Source organism: Microtus ochrogaster, chromosome 4 (genome assembly GCF_000317375.1).
Source record: "Microtus ochrogaster isolate Prairie Vole_2 chromosome 4, MicOch1.0, whole genome shotgun sequence".
Classification (NCBI taxonomy): domain Eukaryota; kingdom Metazoa; phylum Chordata; class Mammalia; order Rodentia; family Cricetidae; genus Microtus; species Microtus ochrogaster.
This window is the reverse complement of record NC_022011.1, coordinates 5,555,649-5,576,607: the sequence shown is the minus strand read 5'-3', so window position 1 is coordinate 5,576,607 and position 20,959 is coordinate 5,555,649. Positions and strand designations below refer to the sequence as shown.

At 50.5% G+C, this 20,959-nt stretch overlaps 1 protein-coding gene across 2 annotated transcripts; it reads left to right on the top strand.

Annotated features, from left to right (window-relative positions):
* The first annotated feature begins 70 nt into the window (after nt 1-70).
* Nucleotides 71-19,249, top strand: Slc9a5 (solute carrier family 9 member A5). 2 transcript variants are annotated; one of them, XM_026778255.1, is made up of 16 exons: nt 71-788; nt 4,436-4,738; nt 6,531-6,694; nt 6,894-6,972; nt 7,239-7,416; nt 7,924-8,144; nt 8,375-8,577; nt 8,798-8,887; nt 8,983-9,053; nt 9,739-9,868; nt 10,452-10,540; nt 10,645-10,771; nt 14,817-14,987; nt 15,451-15,514; nt 16,128-16,262; nt 17,867-19,249. In XM_026778255.1, exons 1-16 carry the CDS (start codon nt 395-397, stop codon nt 18,337-18,339), a joined length of 2,892 nt encoding a protein of 963 aa, XP_026634056.1. In that variant the 5' UTR covers nt 71-394; the 3' UTR covers nt 18,340-19,249. The 2 variants fall into 2 exon arrangements, with proteins under 2 accessions (XP_026634056.1, XP_005345535.2); XM_005345478.2 differs by having other exon boundaries at nt 72-788; nt 15,448-15,514.
* The last annotated feature ends 1,710 nt before the right edge of the window (nt 19,250-20,959 follow it).

Below are 20,959 nucleotides of genomic sequence, written 5' to 3'. Positions count from 1 at the left end.
GCGTTGTCCATCCAGGCTTTCTGGGAGTGCTCAGTGCGCGTGCGCAGCTCTGGTCCGGGAGTGGGCCGGTTGGGGGTGTCCCAGGTTTGGGAGGTCGTGTTCGGAGGCAGCAGTGCACCGCCCCCTGCGGGTTTCACAGCGTGGAGCCGGGACTCGCGGCCTGGGCACCAGGGGCCGGTGGCCTGCAGCTGGGCAGCATTCTGCGGAGTAGCCGCGCTGTGTCTGCTCCCCGAGACCCCGTCCTTCCCGCTGCCCCCCCCCACCCCCGGGACGCGGTGGCTGAATCCGGGTGTGAGGCGGTATAGGGGAGCATACTCGAAGGAGTGGGTTTCAGGACTCGGGGAAAGGAGGGCTACGCTGGGGAATTTCCGGAGATGAGACTAACCTAGAAGAGATGGAGGAGGGGGTCCCAATAAGAGTCCTGGGCAGGGTCTCGGGGTCCGAACCTGGCCTGGGGGGTATCGGAGCCCGGATTGGGGGGAGTGAGCCCCACGTGCCTGTGACGCGGGGGCGCCGGGTAGGCGGCGGCGGCGGCAGCGACGCGGGGCCGGCGGCCGTACAGTGCCGAGAGGGTAGCGAAGCAGGCTGCAGGATGCTGCGCACCGCACTGCCTCTGCTGCTCTCGCTGCCCCTGGCGGGGGCGGGGGCCACCAACGAACCCACCCAGGAGTCGGTGCCGTTGGGTGAGCCTCCTCCGGGCTTGGCGCTCTTCCGCTGGCAGTGGCACGAGGTGGAGGCGCCCTACCTGGTGGCCCTGTGGATCCTGGTGGCCAGCCTGGCCAAAATCGGTGAGTGTGTGTGTGTGTGTGTGTGTGTGTGTGTGTGTGTGTCTTCGCGCCTGGCCAAAATCGGTGAGTGTGTGTGTGTGTCTTCGCGCGCCCGCGCCCCGGCTGGCGGCCCGCAGCGGACCCGCCTCCAAACCCCTTGGTCTCCAGATCTAGTCCTCCGTCTTGCCCTGTGCAAGTCCTGTGGGGACTTAGGCTCGAATTCCACACATCTCGGTTCTCACCCAGTTCCTGCGCCTCTTGTGTGTCTCCCTCCTCCCCTTCTAGGTTGGTAGTTCCGAGGATTTGCCTTTCTAAAGGGTTGCCTGTCGCTGCTCTCTTTAGCTCCTTCTTTGGACTGTTTCCCCAGTTTCCCCTTCCCCTTGTAGTTAGTCCTCACCAGTAACCATCAGTAAGGCCTCTCCTCCAGACATTCAGCCTTTCAGAAACCTGTCAGCAATGAGGACTCACGGGGACCCTGAAGAGATGATATTCTCCTGGGAGCCCAGGCATTCTGGTTCCGAGAAATTATCCTTCCCTGGCCAAGAGTCTGAGATTTAATATCTCCTGAGATACTAACCCATCACCTTCCCTGCAGTTTATCTCTCTACCCACTTAAAGATGTTGCCACCTTCTTGCGCATAGGTGTGATCCCACCCTCCAATTCACCTTCTTCCCTACACGATTTAAGAAACTTACGTTTTTGGGGGGTCTCTACTGTGTTCTGACTGCTCTGGGCGCTTTCTTGGATTCGACCTCTTTCAGGCCTCACATTGAAGATTGTGCTCACACATTCCCCCATTAGAGGCGCTTTTCCTTGCCTCTTCCCCCCTTTCTGACAGCCAGTATCCCTCCTCCCAACGGAGACCCTCCTCCTTTCTCTCTCTTGTTCAGGCTCTGCTGTGGGGGTGTCTTAATTATAGCTGAGCGTTGCTACTCACTCTCCGTCTATGCTGGCACAGCTTGTACTCCATTCTCACCAATGAAGCCTTCATGTAGGAAATCTCACAGCCTAGAGTTTGCCCCCTTCTCCTCCTGGGATATTGCTAGGGTACGGAATATAATGGAGCTGGGCTAGAACTCTCCACTCCGCCTTGGCAGCCCGGAATTAATAATGGAAAATGGAACCCTAAATATCTTCAGGGAACCTGATTCTGCCAAAGAACTGACTTTTTGATAGGTCCTGGACTTGCAGGGCTGGGGTTGATTCGTGCTGAGGGGAGGAGAAGGGAGCCAAGGATGGGGCTGAAGGTAGGAAGAGCTTTGTCTGAATTCACCCAAGAGGCCCAGCATGGCCGAGGAGGAAGAAGCTTCAGGTTGGGTTTGTTGAGAAGCCCATGGATTGTGGAAGAGTTCCTGTCTTACTTAAGGTTTACAGTACCAAAGTCACCGATAGCTAGTGCCGTTTCTAGATAGTTATCTAGTTGGATAACACTTCCTAGAGAGGAAGGAGAGGTCATCCTCTCCAGCCAAAAAAAAAAAAAAAAAAACTCTCAGAAAGGAAGGGAAAGATATGCAGAGTATTCCGGAACACTTTGCAGTTTCATAGCTAGAATGTAGACCCTCCTTCCTTTCACTCAACGCATACTAATGTAGAGTTCACTGTGTACTAGGTAGGCTCAGGCTTTTGGGTGCAGTTCCCAAAGAGCATTGCTTTGGCCCAGGGGCTCAGGTTAATAAGGACCCTTCCTCTAGCAGTGCCTGGGAGCCTGTATGGGGCATGGGCTGAGAGCCCAAGGCAGAACCATTTTAGGGACCAAGGTAGGAGAATCAATAGTGTTGGCAATCCTTTTCTTACACTCTCCTCTTTTCCTAGAGACAGATGTGTTACTTCTCCAGAGTCAACTTAGTTCGTATTTGTTGGGGGCCTGCTATGTATCCGACACTACACTAGGCATGTTTGCGCATTTCATGTATTTTATCTTTGTGATGGATATTTTCTTATGCTAAAGAGAAGAAACTGACGTTTAAGTAAATCAAATAGCTTGCCTGACGGCCTGGAGAGATGGGTCAGTGGCTAGGAGCACCTCTTGTAGAGGACCCAGCTTCAGTTCCCAGCACCCACGTGGCAGCTCATATCTTGTCTGTAACTCAGTTTCCAGAGCATCTGCCTCCTGTTTGTGGCCTCTGTGGACTCCTGCACTTGCATGGTAGACACATACACGTAAAAAAGTAAAGAAAATCTTTTAAAAACTTGCCTGAGATCACATCATTAGAAAATGATGTCAGAAGATATTTGAGATCTGACTGTTATATACAAAGCTATCTGTCTGTCTATTTATCCAGACAGACTATATAGCCCTATCTAACTTGGGTGATCTACCCACCTCTACTTCCTGAGTGCTGGGATTAAAGGCATGTGCCACTGTATCCAGCTACACAAAACATTTTAAACTGAGCCAATATAATAAAATATGCACCATTAGGTTGGGAGGCCTACAGTGCTTCTAAAAGGAGCTATGTGTGTATGTGTATATGTGTGTATATAGTATAATACTATATTAACATAGACCATGTTATATTAATAGCAAACGTTTATTGAGTGCTTACTATATATAAATCAATATGCTAAGTACTTTTTTTTAAGGGAGGTAAGAAAAAAGTCTTGCTACATAGCCCAGGCTAGCCTTGAGTTGAATTCACTATATAAACCAGATTGAGGGGCTGGAGAGATGGCCCAGCAGTTAAAAAAAAAAAGTATTGGCTGCTTTTGCAGAAGACTCCAGCTTGGTTCCCAGTAAACACATGGTTGCTCACAACTGCCTGCAATAACCCTTCTAGGTTATAGACACCTTCTAGATACTCTCTGCTGGCCTCCTGAGACACCAGGCACATACTTGATGCACTTACATACATGCAAGCTAATATTCATTCACATAAAAATTAAAATAAATGAATTTATAAAAAAAACACCCAAACCAGGTTTGCCTTGAGTCACAACAGTCCTCGTACCTCAGCCTTCCGAGTACTGGGTTGACAGGTGTATGCTACTATACTTGTTTGTCTGCCCCACAGCCAGTTACCGGAGATTGCATCTAGAACCTCCTAACTGGTAGGCTATGCTTTGCTATCTGGTGTCTATAACTGAGCTATGTCCTGACTTTATCTTGAGACAAACTTACTAAATCGATCATTGGTCTGCCCTACCAGGTCCAGCTCTAAATGTTTATAAGTAGATTGCTTTATTTAATCTTCACAACCAGCCTATTGTTTTTATTATTTTTATTCCCATTTTGTTGGTGAGAAAATTGAGAGCCAAAGAATGAATAAATGGAGGACCTCGTCTTCAAACCCAAGCAGCTAAATTTTAGAGCCCCTGATTTTTTTCCTCTGGCAATCTTATGCATGATTTAGAGAGACCACTTAGCATTTGCTTAACTTTAGGTGATTGCAGCGGATAAAAGAGGTCAGAGAAAAATGTGGTCAGTCCCTGAGGATGACAGTGCAGAGGAGGGGGCATTTTCAGAAAGGTTGTGTGTGGGGGGAGCCAGAGCCTTGCAGCTGCGGAGAGTTTATAGCCGTGGAGTTTGGGGAGTCTGGAGAGTCTGTATTTCTTCCTTCTTCCATTGGTCCTAGAGCCAGAGATTCTAACTGGTGAGACAGGACTGGAGGCCAGGGTGTGGGAGGCTAGTGTGTGGCTCCCCACCGATTGTCTTCTTCTTGCATTACAGTGTTTCACCTGTCTCGGAAGGTAACATCTCTGGTCCCTGAGAGCTGCCTGCTGATTTTGCTGGGCCTGGTGCTGGGAGGCATTGTCTTAGCTGTGGCCAAGAAGGCTGAGTACCAGCTGGAGCCAGGCACCTTCTTCCTCTTCCTGCTCCCTCCTATTGTGCTGGACTCAGGCTATTTCATGCCGAGCCGCCTGTTTTTTGACAACTTGGGTGCCATCCTCACCTATGCTGTGGTGGGAACACTCTGGAACGCCTTCACTACAGGTGTTGCCCTTTGGGGCCTGCAGCAGGCTGGATTTGTGGGTGAGTAATCCTAGGACCTGGGCTGTTAAAAAAAATAAATAAATAACCTTGCTGGCTCCCTTCTCCAGCTCTGAAGGTCAGATGCTGGTGAGTCCCCTGGGGGCTTGGTTGTAGGTCCGTCCATCCACCTGGAGTGCACGGCAGTGCTCCAGATAGTCTCCAGTCCTAATTTTGGTCTCTGCCAGTTGGATCTGAGCCTGTGCAGCATGACAGCTGAGCAGGGGCCTGCTTCCCAGCTGTGTGTGGGCTGCTGCAGCACCGGAGCCGCAGGAGCACTCCCCTACCTCCTGCCCTCTGTCACCGCACTGCCACTTGCCAGCCCTGCTTCCTTGAGCTACAGCTTGTCATTCCTACAAGGATTTACAATCCTGGATACACCCAAGCTATGCCAGGTGGTTTCTAGTTTTTATTTTTAATAAATACACATTTTACATCCACAAAATGCTAACTGCTGTACTAGACAGTCTTTCCTGTTGTCTCCTCCTAAAGACTCTGGTGAGATAAAACTTACCTCACTTTTTTCTTTTTTTTTTTTTTGCTTTTTCGAGACAGGGTTTCTCTGTGGCTTTGGAGCCTGTCCTGGAACTAGCTCTGTAGACCAGGCTGGTCTCGAACTCACAGAGATCCGCCTGCCTCTGCCTCCCGAGTGCTGGGATTAAAGGCGTGCGCCACCATCGCCTGGCCTTACCTCACTTTTTAAAAAAGATTTATTTATCTTATTTGAATTGGTTTTTGCCTGCATATCTATGTGTGTATGAGGGTGTCGGATCCCCTGGAACTGGAGTTACAGACAGTTGGGAGCTCCATGTGGGTGCTAGAAAATGAACCAGGGTCCCCTGGAAGGGCAGCCAGTGCTCCTTAGCACTAAGCCTTCTCTCCAGCCCCTAACTGACCTCATCTAATGGAAGGGCCAGTAGAGCTCCTTGGGTTCATTTGGTACCAGGACCTGTACTTCGCCTCCATTTTATTGAGGCTCTGCATTTAGGCCCTCTCCCAACCTCCTCTTCAATTCCCGGCTCAAGAAATCCACCCAATCCCGATACTGAACATTCAGACTTCTTGTAAGGTGAAAAGGAGAAGCTTGCAGTTCCCAGCTAGGAACTCCAGTCTTGTTTTCTTAATAAAAAGTGAAACTGTTTGGGGCAGGAAGGAAAGGGAGAACCTCAGATTCTAATCACAGTAATAATTCTAATAATAGATGGTACTGGCTCCTTACCATCTATTAGGTGCTCGCTAAATAAAGGATGCTTTGAGGTTGATATCATTTTCATTTTGTGTACTGGGACACTGAGGATCCCAGGGTTATTTGGCATATTCAGCTCCCACCTATGGCGCTCTCCATACTGTGTTCAGACCTTCCTTTCCTGCTGAGAATTGTGTAGATGCTGCATCCGTTTGGCTGAGAACCACAGGTGTGGGAGAAACCGTTTCCTGTTCTCCTGGGTAATAAAGCCGATTGGCAGCCAATTCTGCTTGCTGGCAACTACTTTTACTGTTGCTGCGGTTTTTATTACCAGCACCACCTGAGTGGTTTTGCAGCCATCTTGTGAGTTAGGCAGAGATCATGTCATGGCAGCAAGAGCCCACATCCCAACAGCTGGTAATTGCAAAGCCAGGTCTTAGGCACAGGCCGCTCAAGCCCCCAAGCTACAGCCAGCAGTCTCCTCCCTTTCCAAATTCCCTTTGGGTTTATTTCTCCAAGCAGGGAAGCTTGTGGGCTGGTCACAAAGAGCCCTGATGGAGGCAGAGCCATCTTCACCAGTCAGTGCTGTCTTCCATCTCTCCCCACTAGCCCCCAGGGTCCAGGCAGGCCTGCTGGACTTCTTGCTGTTTGGAAGCCTCATCTCGGCAGTGGACCCCGTGGCTGTGCTGGCTGTCTTTGAGGAGGTGCACGTCAACGAGACTCTCTTTATCATCGTCTTTGGCGAGTCCCTGCTCAATGATGCAGTCACCGTGGTAAGGATGTATAGCGGACTGCCAACCCCTGGCCCTAGACTGTCCTGCTCTGCCAGTTGGGTATCTGACTGGCCTTAGAGCCTTAGACCTTCCCCCGTGGCCACCCTGGGGAGGAGAGAGGGTCTGAGCTTCCTCCTTTTCCAGCCCACTTGCCCTCTGTGGCCTCCTCCTATAGCCTGACTCTCCTCTTGTCACTCAGGTGCTGTACAAGGTCTGCAACTCCTTTGTGGAGATGGGCTCTGCCAATGTGCAGGCCACTGACTACCTAAAGGGAGTCGGTCAGTATTTCCCCGAACCTGGCCAGCATTCACTGTCTGCCTTTCCTGGGGACAGAGGAGGCTATTATGATTGCTTAGTTTCTTGCTCTCCTCTAGAGAGGAATGGGGTCTGGGAGGAGCTTGCCCTGGGATCCTAGTCTGGGATCCTGAGCCCCAGGGAGTGTGGTGGGTGTCTGCCTCTACTTCTTACTAGGCAGTATTCCTGTCAGCCCAGCTTGGGGAGGGTCTGGGTCAGGGGTCATGCTGACAGCCCACTCCTCCCCCAGCCTCCCTGTTTGTGGTCAGTCTGGGCGGGGCAGCCGTGGGCTTAGTCTTTGCCTTCCTCCTGGCCCTGACCACACGCTTCACCAAGCGGGTCCGCATCATCGAGCCGTTGCTGGTCTTCCTCCTCGCCTACGCAGCCTACCTCACTGCTGAAATGGCCTCCTTGTCTGCCATTCTTGCGTGAGTTCTGGGGGTACCACAGGCAGGCAACTGGGAAAGGGCCCTGGAAAGAGTCATATTTTACGTGGCCAGAAGCAAGAGCTTAAGGAATCTGTAGGCAGCACTGAGCCCTTGTGATAGTAGAGAAGCTTTCCTCAGAGGAGTCTAAACCTCAGGTCGTCTTCTTGAAGAACTGTCTGGGCACCTGAAGGCTCACACTTCCTCTACGTCAAGTGCAGGCTAAGCTGACAGTATATTTCAAGACCTGAAACCCCTGGTTGCTATGGGTATAACACCCTAGAGGATGCCTCAGAGGGTTTGCTACTCAGAGCAGGAGGCACTAAGTGGGGAGCCTGGAGCTCTGTATCCATCCCAGGACTGTCACTGATTAGCAATCTTCATGTGTCCCTGAGCTTTGGCTTGGACAGTCTGACACACTGATGGGCAGCACCCCGGCCTATGGCATGCGCGCCTGAGAGGGGCAGCCTCCGGGACCCTTCCTCACTTGCAGTTTTGTTTCTCTCCCAGGGTGACCATGTGTGGCCTGGGATGTAAGAAATACGTGGAAGCCAACATCTCCCATAAGTCACGCACAGCTGTCAAATACACCATGAAAACCCTTGCTAGCTGTGCTGAAACAGTCATCTTCATGCTACTTGGCATCTCAGCCGTGGACTCTTCCAAATGGGCCTGGGACTCTGGGCTGGTGCTGGGCACCCTCTTCTTCATCCTGTTCTTCCGAGCCCTCGGTATTGCTGACACCCTCTGATTCCCTGCTCTTTCCCTGTCCCTCTCTTTCTCCTCTCACCCCACTCCTCGTTCCTCAGTCTAAGTCCACATCCTTGTTAATTCCTAAGCTACCCTCAGTGCTCGCCTGTCCCAACCCCTGCCAGACCTTAGCCCAGATGCTTGGTGCCATTCGTTCCCAGTGTCCTCCACTGCCAACTCCTTGCTCCTGCTGGCCTCCCTCCTGCTGTAGGCGTAGTCCTGCAGACATGGGTACTGAATCAGTTCCGGCTGGTCCCTCTGGACAAGATTGACCAGGTGGTGATGTCCTATGGGGGCCTTCGGGGGGCTGTGGCCTTTGCTCTCGTCATCCTACTGGACAGGACCAAGGTCCCTGCCAAGGACTACTTTGTGGCTACCACCATTGTGGTGGTTTTCTTCACAGTCATCGTGCAGGTGGGAGTGCCCAGGAGGCTAGGTGGGGAGAGGTTCAGCAGGCCCTGGGAGAATCTTGAAACACTTTGGGACGGGGTTTTCCTTTCCATGGCGGGGAGGCAGGGACCTGACTTCTCAGACCTTGAGTGGAATCGGGGAGATGCGGAGCTGAGGCCTAATTATTGGGAGAAAAGCCGCAGGGCACTGAGCAGGGCAGGGCTCACCTCCTGCCTGTTTGTAGGGGTTGACCATCAAGCCACTGGTGAAGTGGCTGAGGGTGAAGAGGAGTGATCATCACAAACCCACCTTGAACCAGGAGCTACATGAGCACGTGGGTACCAGAACCCCATCCCTCTACCTGTCCCTCTCTCGCTTCTCCTATGTTGGCAGAGTCCTGATCCAGACCCCTACCCACCCCCATTCTAGACTTTTGACCACATTCTGGCTGCAGTGGAGGACGTTGTGGGGCACCATGGCTACCACTACTGGAGGGACAGGTGAGGGAGCTGCCCCGAGGCTCCTTCAGCAGCAGTAGGCCCTACCAGCCAGGGCAGCATGGGGGATATGCCACCCTTCTGAGAAGGGACACAGCCAGGTTCAGGCTGGGTGACCTTGCCTGAAGCCCTTCAATGGCACCCCAGTGTTCTCAGGATAAGACAGAGTTCCCCAGGGTGGCCTGCCAGACCCTCATGGTCTAGTACTTGCCAGATTCCTGCCCCGTTATGCGCTGTTCTGTTTTTGATGGTCTGCCTGATGATGGCACAGGCTCTACTTAGAGCCTCAGAGCCCACCATGTGGTCCAAGCCTGGCCACAGAGACCACTGAATATGTTCTGTCTACTAGAACACTGCTCCACCTTCCTCTTGCTTAGATTTGAATCACCCTTCAGATCTAACCACAGACCTTAGAGACCCCTGGTCCCCCAGGCAAGGACAAATCCCCATTATCCTTGGTAGTTTTTGTCATGGTTATAATTTTTACAGCTATTTGAAATAATTTTAACTAATATCAGACTCTCTCCTAAAATTGTAAAGGCTCTAAGAGCTTTGGGATTCTCCTTGGCTGAGACTCATACCAAGAAAGCCAGGCCAGCGCTGGCGGTGTCCCTGCCCCGTCTGAGGAAGGGCCAGCCAGCTACACCTGGAGAATGGTACTCAGGGCTGGGCCTGGCATCCTCTGTAGGTGGGAACAATTTGACAAGAAGTATCTAAGTCAGCTGTTGATGCGGCGGTCAGCCTATCGTATCAGAGACCAGATCTGGGACGTGTACTACAGACTCAACATCCGAGACGCCATCAGTTTTGTGGACCAGGTGGGCCAGCAGTTACCAGGTAGGCCGGCGGGGATAGACAGATGGTCAGCAGAGCAGGGCGGTCAGGGATGACAGGCAGGCAGGCAGGCTTGTTAGCAGGGGCCAGAGAGTTGACATTCCCAGCTGGCTCCAGGGTGCTGTGAGGTCCCAGCTGCTAGAGCCAGCCTGGTGTTGACAAGAGTCTGGCAGGCGGTAGAGAGAGGTGGGGAAAGCTGGACTCTAGAGTCAGCACACAGTACAACTGTTATCGCGTAGAGGCCAATGCTTAGATATGTTACTTACATTGCCTGAGCTTCAGTTTCTACAGTGAGAAGAAAGCAGCAACAAGAATAGGACAACCTAGGTGGGTTTAAGAATTTCAGTATTTGCAGTGTTTCAGTATGTGGTAAAACAAAGAACAAAATGATGCCTGGGGGTGTGGCTCGGTGGTTCAGCACTTCCATAGGGTTTGAGAACCGAGTAGCCCCCAGCTCAAACCAAAATAGAGTGTTCAAAATAATTGTTCACACACTGTTCTCTTTATTACCCTCTGTCTGGCCACCTTCATCTGATCCTTGTCTGACCTCTGTCTTGACTCCCACAGGGAGGCCACGTTTTGTCCTCCACAGGACTCGGTCTACCCTCTATGCCTAGCAGAAATTCTGTGGCAGAGACCTCTGTCACCAACCTGTTGTGAGTCCATGAGGGCCCTTCCCCTTCCTCGAGCACCTTTGCCTCTGCCCCTCCCCGCACCCATGCTGCCCACTCCCCAGCACCCATGTCCCTGCCTCCTGCAGGAGGGAGAGTGGCAGCGGGGCGTGCCTGGATCTGCAGGTGATTGACACGGTTCGCAGTGGCCGAGACCGGGAGGATGCGGTGATGCACCATCTGCTCTGCGGAGGCCTCTACAAACCGCGACGCAGGGTGAGAGCTTGCTGGACGAGTGTACTGGGGAGTGGGTGCAGAGGCCCATACCGGACACTGAAGAGGCACTTGGTACCGGCTTATGCCCAGTTGAAGGCTGTGGATTTCATCCTTTGCTCTTGTTGTTGATTTGGGGGAGGGGGGGTGCACACTGCACTGTCCGTCAGATTAGAAGGCATAAATTGAGAGCAGAACCAGTTGGGACTTTAGCAGGAAGCACTTTGGATTGGAAGCTGGGTGTGAAGAAGGAGAGGAGCACAAAGGACATGGACATTGTCCCGGAAGGGAGAGGAAGAGAGAGAGGGGACAGAGCCATGAGAAGCAGTTCAGGATGGAAGCAGGGCCCCGAGAAGGGCTCTGGAACCAGTTTAACAGGGGAGAGGTGGATTAGCCCTGGGCAAACTAGGTAGCTTTGAAGCTGTGGGTCTGGAAGGGCCCATTCCCACTCAGGAGGGGATCTTCTGTAACCCCACAAGGGGGCAGCAGGCCATTATCCTGGGCCTTTTGAAATGCGAATCTATTCAGACAGTACTAAAGCAAGGCTTTGAGAACACTGAGATGGAATGGGCTTATCACTCTACATGCAGCTCTCTGTGACTTCCAGTTCCGCAGAACACGCTTCAAAGGCTCCCAGGCAGCTTCCCCGACACAGGCAATCTTGCTCCAGAGCCCTCGTCTCCCCTGCTGTGTCTCTGGCCACAAGAAGCCCCTCCTCTCCACCCCTGGGAGGAGCTGCTAGGTGGATGTCTAGGGCAAGTTACAGGGGCTCGCTATCTTTCCTCGGTCTAGTCTTGCTATTAATGCCGCCCAGGATGCCTGGTTTGGCTCACCAACGTAGTAGGGCTTCATACTGTCTCCCCACTCTGCCAAACCCTCATGTCTTCCTCAGTTCATGACTGTCAAACCCACCTCATCCAACTCTTGTTTTCCATTTAGTGTTTTTCTTTTGCAAAACTGCAGTGGAGAGAATGCAATGACTCTCACTTGTCTCTTACCCAACTCTAATAATTATCTGTGCATGATTAAGCCTTTATGGTCTGTAATCCACCCCACCAGGCCCTCACTTTATCTTACAGCAGGCTCCAGGCATCATGTCACCTCATTTGTGAATACCTCAGTAAATGACAAGAGCTCTTTGTTTGCCTTATTTTGTTTTTAAGTTTTGGCTTCTTTGAGACATAGTCTTGCTAGTTGCCCTAGGACTGGCTTCAAACTGGGAATCTTGCCTCAGCCCCAAGTACTCTGATTACAAGTGTGAACCACCACTCCAGCTGGCAAGAACTTTAAAATATAAGGTTAGGCTAAGGAGCTAGGACAGTGGTAGACATTTACTTAGCATCCGGGAAGCCCCAGGTTTGATTCCCCAGCATTGCAAAAACCAAGTCAAATCAAACCATAGTACTGTTATTATAATATAATAATTCCTTCCAAATGCCCAGTAAGTGTTTGATAAATACCTGTTTTTTCCTAGCTGGTTTACATAACTCAAGATCCAAAATAAATTCACAAATTATATCTGGGAAATATGACCTCTGTTAAGAAAAACTGAAATAGTCCGGCAGTGGTGGCACACACTTTAATTCCAGCACTCGGAAGGCAGAGGCAGGCGGATCTCTGTGAGTTAGAGGCCAGCCTGGGTTACAGAGCAGGTTCCAGGACAGGCTCTAAAGCTACACAGAGAAACCCTTTTTCAAAAAGTGGCCTCCCAAAAAAAAAAAGAAAAAAGAAAAACTATAATAGTCTCCTTCTTTTTCCCTTTATTATTTATAGAAGAAACTAGATAATTTATTTTGGAGAATTTACCATCTTTCTTGATTTTGCTTACTATGTCCCAGAGTTATTTAGCATGTTACTCCATTTCTTCTGGTTACTGAATCTGGAAGCTGATCAGATTCAGGGCTTCCGGCTATGCTCTATACTTCTCATTGTGTTATGTCATGTTGGGGTGTGTGTGTGCACGTGTCTCGCCAGTGGGTTTGATTCAGTGTTTGTACAGTCAATTTAAAAAGAACTAGAGTAAGTTTGTCCTTGTTTGCTAGATGTCATCTTATTTGATTTGGCCATCATTCTTCATTTGGATCCCATGTCTACCACCAAATGTCTCTTTCTCAGATCCATATCATCTGAAAGCTTGCTAAGCCTGTTAATTTTATATTCATCTAAATCATCATAAGTATTGAACATGATAGAGCTGAGGACAGAGCCCTGTGGCATGCTACCAAAGACTTTCCTCCAGACTGACATGGATGGAGCATTTTGGGGTATGATTATTGGTTATTCAACTAGTTCTGAATCCATTTAGTTGCACTATGACATGGTCCCTGGTTCCTTATGTTCTCTCCAGAAATAGCATTAGAGATAGTATATAGTTAATTAAGATTATAGCTTACGAGAGATATAGGGACTGGAGAGAAAGATTTGGAAGCAAGCACAGCAGAGATCTCGTCATTTTAACTGTCCTGGGATTCCCTGAGAAGCTTGATGGAGTATTCTTGGCTTCACCTCCTAGAGATTTAGATCCTGTCGTGTGGAGCGGGACTAAGAATTTGTGTTTTTAATAAGCTCCCTGGTGATTCAAATGCAGCTGGTCTGCTGCCTGCTGTTTTGAAGCTGCAGCTCATGTCACCGGGGTTAGTTGAAGTGAAGAGAATGTGTAAGTTCTCTGGGGAGAGTGTTTAGAGAAAGAGAGCAGAGCCAAGAATAATACCGAGGAATGTACATGGGAGAAAGGAACGGGAGCCTGCAAAGGAGAGAAAGGAACCCTTGGAGAAGGAATAGCAGAGAGTGTCTCTGCCTGGGTAGAAGAAGAGCTAGCCACCATACAGAGGTCAGGCTGGTACCTAGGCAGAGGCTTCAGGACTGGTGACCAGGGAGAAGGTAGCACTGCGACCTGATGGAACTGGAATAGCACTTTTGGTATTTAAGGAAACACTAGACAGGAAGGAAAAGTGTCTTAATCAATTTATAAGCACTTCACCTCAAAAGACAGAGAGGAGAGGCGATGAAAGAACTTCAAAAACAAACAAAAACAAGGGCAGGAGCTTGTCTGAATGCAGAGGTCAAGTGGCTACTGGTAAGAAACGTAAAGATGCCGGAGAAATAGGAGGGAGCTGAGAACTGAGGGAGGCAGGAAGCTGAGCAAAACCCAGACAGGGCCGCTTTGTCCCAGAGGTGGGGTGGCATTTCCAGGTACTTAGGTAAAAAAGAAAGGCAGGTGGGAGACTTCAAGGAGCTCGCAGAAGTGGTTCAGAGAAACAGAAATTATGAGTAATAAGAAGGAACCAAGCCAGGCGGTGGTGGCGCACGCCTTTAATCCCAGCACTCAGGAGGCAGAGGCAGGCGGATCTCTGTGAGTTCGAGACCAGCCTGGTCTACAGAGCTAGTTCCAGGACAGTCAGGACTACACAGTGAAGTCTTGCCTTGGTGAGAAAAAAAGAAAAGAACCAGATAGAATGTGAGACACGATGAATGAAGTGACCAGGAGAGCCTCTCGACAGTCTTCTGGAGATTACCTCCCTCTAGGGAGGAAAAAAGTTGCTCAGCTTCCAACAGCAGAAATAGGCAGGCTGGGTGAGTGTTCAGGGGACTCAGTCTTTCAGAGAAAGAGTTAAATGACAAAGATAAAGGGTTGGCCCTAAATTATGTGTACTTGCTGGGACCAAAAGCAGGAGGATTCTTTGTAGCTATAAATGGACTTGCAGAGGAAGTGGCTCTGCTGTTTTATAGCAGCCCTGAGGAGCAAAGTACAGGACCTCTGCCTCTTATCGCCTCAGATTAGAGAGGGCGCAGGGGAGGGCAGCAGAGGATAAGGAAAGCCGGGTTTGGAGGGATAACTTGTGGGGAAAGGGAGGTTTTCCTTGGTGAACTGCCTACAGTCTCAGGCTGCAATCCTTTTGTATGTTTTAATTTTATTTTTTAATCTATGGCTAATTCTGGAAAAGCTGGGCTGGCAGGACCTGTGATGAACATGTTGGGGTTATGGCTTGGGGTTCCTGTGGGAGGCCAAGGCACCCAGCCTCACGGCAGGGTGGGCTGTCATTGCCAGTACAAAGCTAGCTGTGGCCGCCACTTCATCTCCGAGGATGCACAGGAGCGACAAGACAAGGAGGTCTTCCAGCAGAACATGAAGCGACGGCTCGAGTCCTTCAAGTCCACCAAGCATAACATCTGTCTCACCAAGAGCAAACCTCGACCTCGCAAGACTGGTCACAAGAAGGCACGTCTTTTCTCAGGGGCACCTCCCACGGGGCTGTAGGGATAACAAATAATCCTGAGTCCTCCTGCACTGGAACTCAACCCAAGGACACATTTTGTTTAGTCACCCTCAGGGGTTTGATGACTGAGGCCTTTGAACCGGGTGTGTGTGTGTGGGGGGGGGGGCTTCAGAGGGATCACTTGCTCCCAGATGTGAAGCAAGAAAAGGGCAGAGTTCTTAGTGAGGCATTTTAGAAGCCCTTCAGCCCAGGTATCCAGAGCCCCAGATAGGAAGTGAGTCATTCTCAGACTTCTCAGTTCCTGCCTGGCTGACCAAGCAATAGTGGGGTGTAGAACCGTTGTGATAACCACCCCCCACAAAGTTAGGAAGGCTTGTTCTGTTGACTTTGTCATTTTACAGGGTTTGTGGATGGGGTAGTAGAACCAAGCCCAGAGTCTTAGGTTTGCTTTCTGGTCCTCAGAAGGATGGTGTGGCCAATCCTGAAGCTACAAATGGGAAACCTCGAGACCTGGGCTTTCAGGACACAGGCAAGCAGGGAGCTTCAGGGATGGAAGGGAGGAGGGGAAGAAGTCTGTCATCCAGATCTTGGAGGGAATCCTCTGGGAACACAGCACCATGAGCTGGTCCCCTCCCCCAGGGACTAGAAAGGCACACTTGAGTGTTGGGATAATTCCTATCCGTGTACCGTGTATGGCAGGATTGCTGATTATGACTGCGGACTGTTAAGGACTTGGAAAAGGTCATGGAGACGGTAGACTGGCCTGGGCCTTACAGGCCTAACGTTCACCATCAAAATCTAGTTCCCTTCAAGGTGAATGTTAATGACCTGTCCAACCTTGCGGGTGCTAATGTCAGTTGATCTGGGGCTGACAAGAGAAAGAGCTGGGAGGTATGGCCCTCACAGCTTCCTCTGAGGATTTAGCACCTTTTGATTGCCTCCTTGGGCTGTGCAATCTTCTCTGTTTTCCCCTCAAACCTGACACTCTAGACTAGTGCCCAAAAAGGCTGAAGGAAGATGCTGGTGCCTTCTCCAACATGGGCTTTGACTGGGGGAGGGGGCAGGAACTAGCTTTAGGCTTGTTCAGTACCAAGAAGCAGCCACTGGGTTGGCCACCCTGACTCAGCTCTGCCCTTGTCCAGCTGCTGTGATCCTAACCGTGGAGTCTGAGGAGGAGGAGGAAAGCGACAGTTCAGAGACGGAGAAAGAGGATGACGAAGGGATCATCTTTGTGGCTCGAGCCACCAGCGAGGTCCTCCAAGAAGGCAAGACCTCAGGTAATGCCTCCCTGGCAGTCTCTCTCCCTTGTACAACAGGCTTTTCCTCTGTCGGTTCTCCTGGCCTCTGCTCCAGAACACGCTCTTCCTGTTTGCTGGTTTATTCACCACCAGCATTTGCTAAGCATCTCGACTCTACCAGAAACCTTATATGGCGACCTGCCTCAAACCCTCATGATACCTAAGATAGGGAAACTGAGCTCACAGAGCCTTAGAGACTGGCGAGTTGTCCAGAATCGCATGTTAAAAACAGGACTTGAACTTGACCCACCTGACCTCAAAGACCACAGTCTGAGGAACACAAAGTGATAAGCAGATCTAAAGGCGCTTGTGATCCAGGCTTAGCACGTCTGCCTGCACACACAGCTGTGAGTGAGGAGGTCAGCATCATGAGAGGAACCTGAGCTCTCAAGATGGAATCCTTGTGGACAAAAAGCAGCATACATGTTTCTGCGTGTGGAGAGCTCCCTCCTAGTGCTAGGGTTTCCGTGGTAGTTGGTGCAAACACCCAGGGGGCATTAGAGAAGTTTATTACAGAAAATTTCAAAATATGAAATGACAGAATAGGGGACTGGAGAGATGGCTCAGTGGTTAAGAGTGTTGCCTGCTCTTCCAAAGGTCCTGAGTTCAATTCCCAGCAACCACATGGTGGCTCACAACCATCTGAAATTAGGTCTGGTGCCCTCTTCTGGCCTTCGGGCATACACGCAGAAAGAATATTGTATACATAATAAATAAATAAATATTTTTTTTAAAAAAGAAATGACAGAATAGTGACATAAACCCCACCTGTCCATTTCCCGGCTTCGGTAATCACCTGTGCATAGCGCGTCTTCATTTATGTCACCTGTGACCCTGGTTACTGGGGTTCTGATGAAGAAAACCTCAACTATCCTCTCATTTTAGCAACAAATACTTCAACATGAAGATAAGCGTTCTTCTTTAAAACACAACCGCAATAACCATATATAAAATCTCATTCATTAAATATCTAGTTGGAGCTGGGCAATGGGAGTCAGAGGCAAGTGGATCTCTGTAAATTCAAGGCCAGCCTTGGTCTACAGAGCAAGTTCCAGGACAGCCAGGGCTGTTTCACAGAGAAACAAATTGGGAGTCAGATGTCCTTGGTTTTAATTTTTGTTTATTTATTTTGAGTCAGGGTCTCCCAATGTAACCGAGGCTTGCTTGGCATTCCTTAGTCAGCCCAGCTGGCCTCAGATGCGTGATCTTCCTGACACTGCCTCCAAAGGCTTTGGCCTGGCACTCCTCCGTCATTGCCACTGTCTCGCTGGTAGGTCAGGATAAGGCTTAGCAGGATGCAGTTTCTGAGCTGGTGCTGATGAAGGTGATCAGAGAGACAAGATGTCCTTCCTGTTTGGTTTTCCTGAGCTGCAGTTAATTGCCATCTGTTCAGTATGTCCCCTGTGAACGACTGTTCTGAGTGCAGCCCTGTGCACAAGAGAAAGCAAAGCAGTCTGGTGCTGTCTTCCAGGAAGGTGTTTATTGAGCACAGCACAGATGAGTGTAATATGGTGACCTTGAGTGCACTTGAGGATTTCACTTCGCTGATAATGAACTCACGTGTACTCTCTCTGTGTTCCCAGGAAGCCTCGAGGTGTGCCCGAGCCCACGCATCATCCCTCCTTCCCCAACCTGTGCAGAGAAGGAGCTACCCTGGAAGAGTGGTCAGGGAGACCTGGCTGTATATGTGTCTTCAGAAACAACCAAAATTGTGCCCGTGGAAATGCAGAAAGGCTGGAACCAGAGCATCTCATCCCTGGAGAGCCTGGCATCCCCTCCCTGTACCCAGCCCCCTACCTTAACCCGCTTGCCTCCACACCCACTGGGTGTGGAAGAGACCCAGGTTCCTCTTGACATGTCTTCTGACCCTCGTTCTAGCTTCGCCTTCCCCCCGAGCCTGGCCAAAGCTGGCCGTTCCCGCAGTGAAAGCAGTGCTGACATCGCCCAGCAGCAGGAGCTACAGCCTCTCATGGGCCACAAGGACCAAACTCACCTTAGTCCCGGCACTGCCAACTCGCACTGGTGCATCCAGTTCAACAGAGGAGGCCGGCTGTAGCCCAGGCCTCAGGGAGGAGCAGGATGTGGGGCCCCTGTGGGGAGTGCTCCTCAGGCAATGGGCAGAGGAGCCTGCTAAGCCTACTGTGGGGCCAGAGGGTCAAGAAGGATCTGGACTGAAGTGGCTACTGGGCCTCCTTGGGACCAGTCAGAAGGGTTTCCTGGTCTGGTTCTCACAGGGCCCCTTCTCACCACTCTCCCTGCTCTGAACCCTTTCCACTTCTTTCAAAAACCGGCTCAGGATCCAGTCCAGAGTTCTAGGGGACAGACCTACAAGCTGATGCCCCTTCCCTAGGGCATCTTCCTGGACTTACTGTTGGCAGCTGTTCCTGCCCCCAAAGCAAGGGCATCTTCCTTCTGTGGACACTGGTCTTCCCTGTCCTCCACCCTGCTCGAGCACCAGGTGAGGACCAGTGCTCCGGTAATGAGGCTTTGTGAGGGGCTGGTCCTCAGAGTGACTGGGGTAGGGTGCAGTGCGGGCTCCTTGGCTCAGCCACGGGAGTAGTCGGAGTCTGCCTCTGCATCTTGCTTTAGCCCTTTCCCTTTGCTGCCAGATGTTGAGGTAATGGTGCCTCTTTTTCTAGGACTAGGCCCTGGGCCAGGCTTTAGGTCAGAGCTGCTTCTTAGCCAGTCGGCTGCTCTAGGCCTGAGTCTGAAACATCCCGAGACTTGGTTTTGAGATTTCTGAGTAGGAGACAAAGAGGCCTCTGGGTTCCTATGTCACCCTCTCAGAATTTTCCCAAAGGGAGAAGGAGCCAGGTATCCTAGAGCCGCTGCGCCATTACCGTAGGGGCTAGGATGCCCGGCTGCAATGTTTGGGGACTGCTGACTGCAGGTGGCTTTCCTGGGGTTAGCCCCTACCTGTGTTTTGTACCTTAAACCCAAGATACATTAAATATCTCGTAGATGGATGAGTGTCCTCGGTCCATTTGTCTCAGGCTTTCAAGGGTGGAGTCAAGAAGGATCTGCCTGTTCCCAGATTTTCAGGGTAGAGAAGAGCAGGGGAGATCTTAGAATTCTTGGTCCCTCTGGTCCTCCCAAGTACTTCTCCAACGTATCTACCCCCCTAGCAGGAGGTGTGGAGTGGCAATCTAGGGGACCACTGTATGGGTTGGGAAAGTAGATGTCTCAGAACTGGGAGCCCACAGAATGGGAAGGGTCAGCATGGAGAACGCCCTGGAGGGCAGGGTCTAAGCTATCCGAGGGTGAAGCCTCTGTGTAGTACTACAGAGACATTGTAAATGCCAAGGAGAGTGTAAGGACAGGTGTGAGCCGAGTGAACAAGTGTCCCCACATACGACAGGCAGGAAGTCCACTCCAGGGAGTTGGCTATCCTGAGAATTTATGAGACAAATCAAAGCAGTGTGGGTCCTGAAAGCCTTAGATAACAGCATCCCCCAGCCTAATTCCCACTGTGTCTCAACAATTTTTTAAAGCATCTTTGAGAATAAACACCATAAAATTCACTTATTTAAAATATACTGTTAAGTTTTTTTGTTTGCTGTTTTTTAACTGGGTGTTTTATCTGGGTATGGTGGTGCATATCTCTAATCCCAGCATCCAAGAGACAAAGGCCAGGCAACCTCTATGAGTTCAAGGCCATCCTGGTCTATGTGGCAAATTCAAAGACAACCAGGGCTATATAGAGAGACTGTCTCAAAACAAGATTTCTTTTTGCTGTAATTGTGAGGGTATGTGTGTCTGCATGTTCATGAGTGCAGGTGCTCTGGGAAGCCACAGGCACTGAATCGTGGGGAGCTGGAGTACATGTGTTTGTGACCCTCCTGACTGTGGGTGCGGGGAACCAAACTGTTCCTCTGGAAGAGCAGCAAGTGCTTTAACCACTGAGTCTTCTCCAGCCCCAGGTTTTAGTATGTTCACATAGGTGTACAAACCTTCTCCTGATGTAAGAATAGAACGTTTTCATCTTTCCCCCATGAAGCCTGGACTAAAGTCATCCCATCCACCACACGGCCGTAGGCATCCACTTCTCATGTCTCTCGGTCTGAGAACCTTGGAACACATCAAAGACCCACAGACTCAGCCAACATTTTTTTTTTTCAGTACTAGACACGGGGAGTGGGGGCCAAGGTAAGGAGGAGGAAGAGTGACTTAGCATTATCTTCAAATTGCTAACGGCTGGGAAGACCTGCTAGTTAATTGACGTAGTTACCAATCTGGATTCGATCCTAGCACAGTTACTGTCTTTGTCATCTGGGGCCTGTTACCTAAGCTTTTTTGAGCCTAGTTTTCTCATCTCTAAAATAGGATAGCTGAAGCAGGGTGTAGTGGCCAAATGCCTTCAATCCAAACACCGGGGAGGTGGGAGAAAGTGGATCCCTGTGGAGTTGAGGCCAGCCTGGTCTACACAGCAAGTTTTAGGCTAGCCAAAGGTAGATAGATATACAGTGAAATCCTGTCACAAAAACAAAACAATAACAGAAAGTGTTAACCATCCTGCTTAACACTTCATAAGATTACTGCTAGGATTAAAATGGGAAGAGAGTGTCCCAGCCCTGGCTCTGTGGGTACAAAGTGTTTCATTATCTCGTTCATTCTGCAAGGCAAAGATGCATGGAAAATGCTGCGGGCCTTTGAGTTCTGGGAAGAGGGGATCAGGA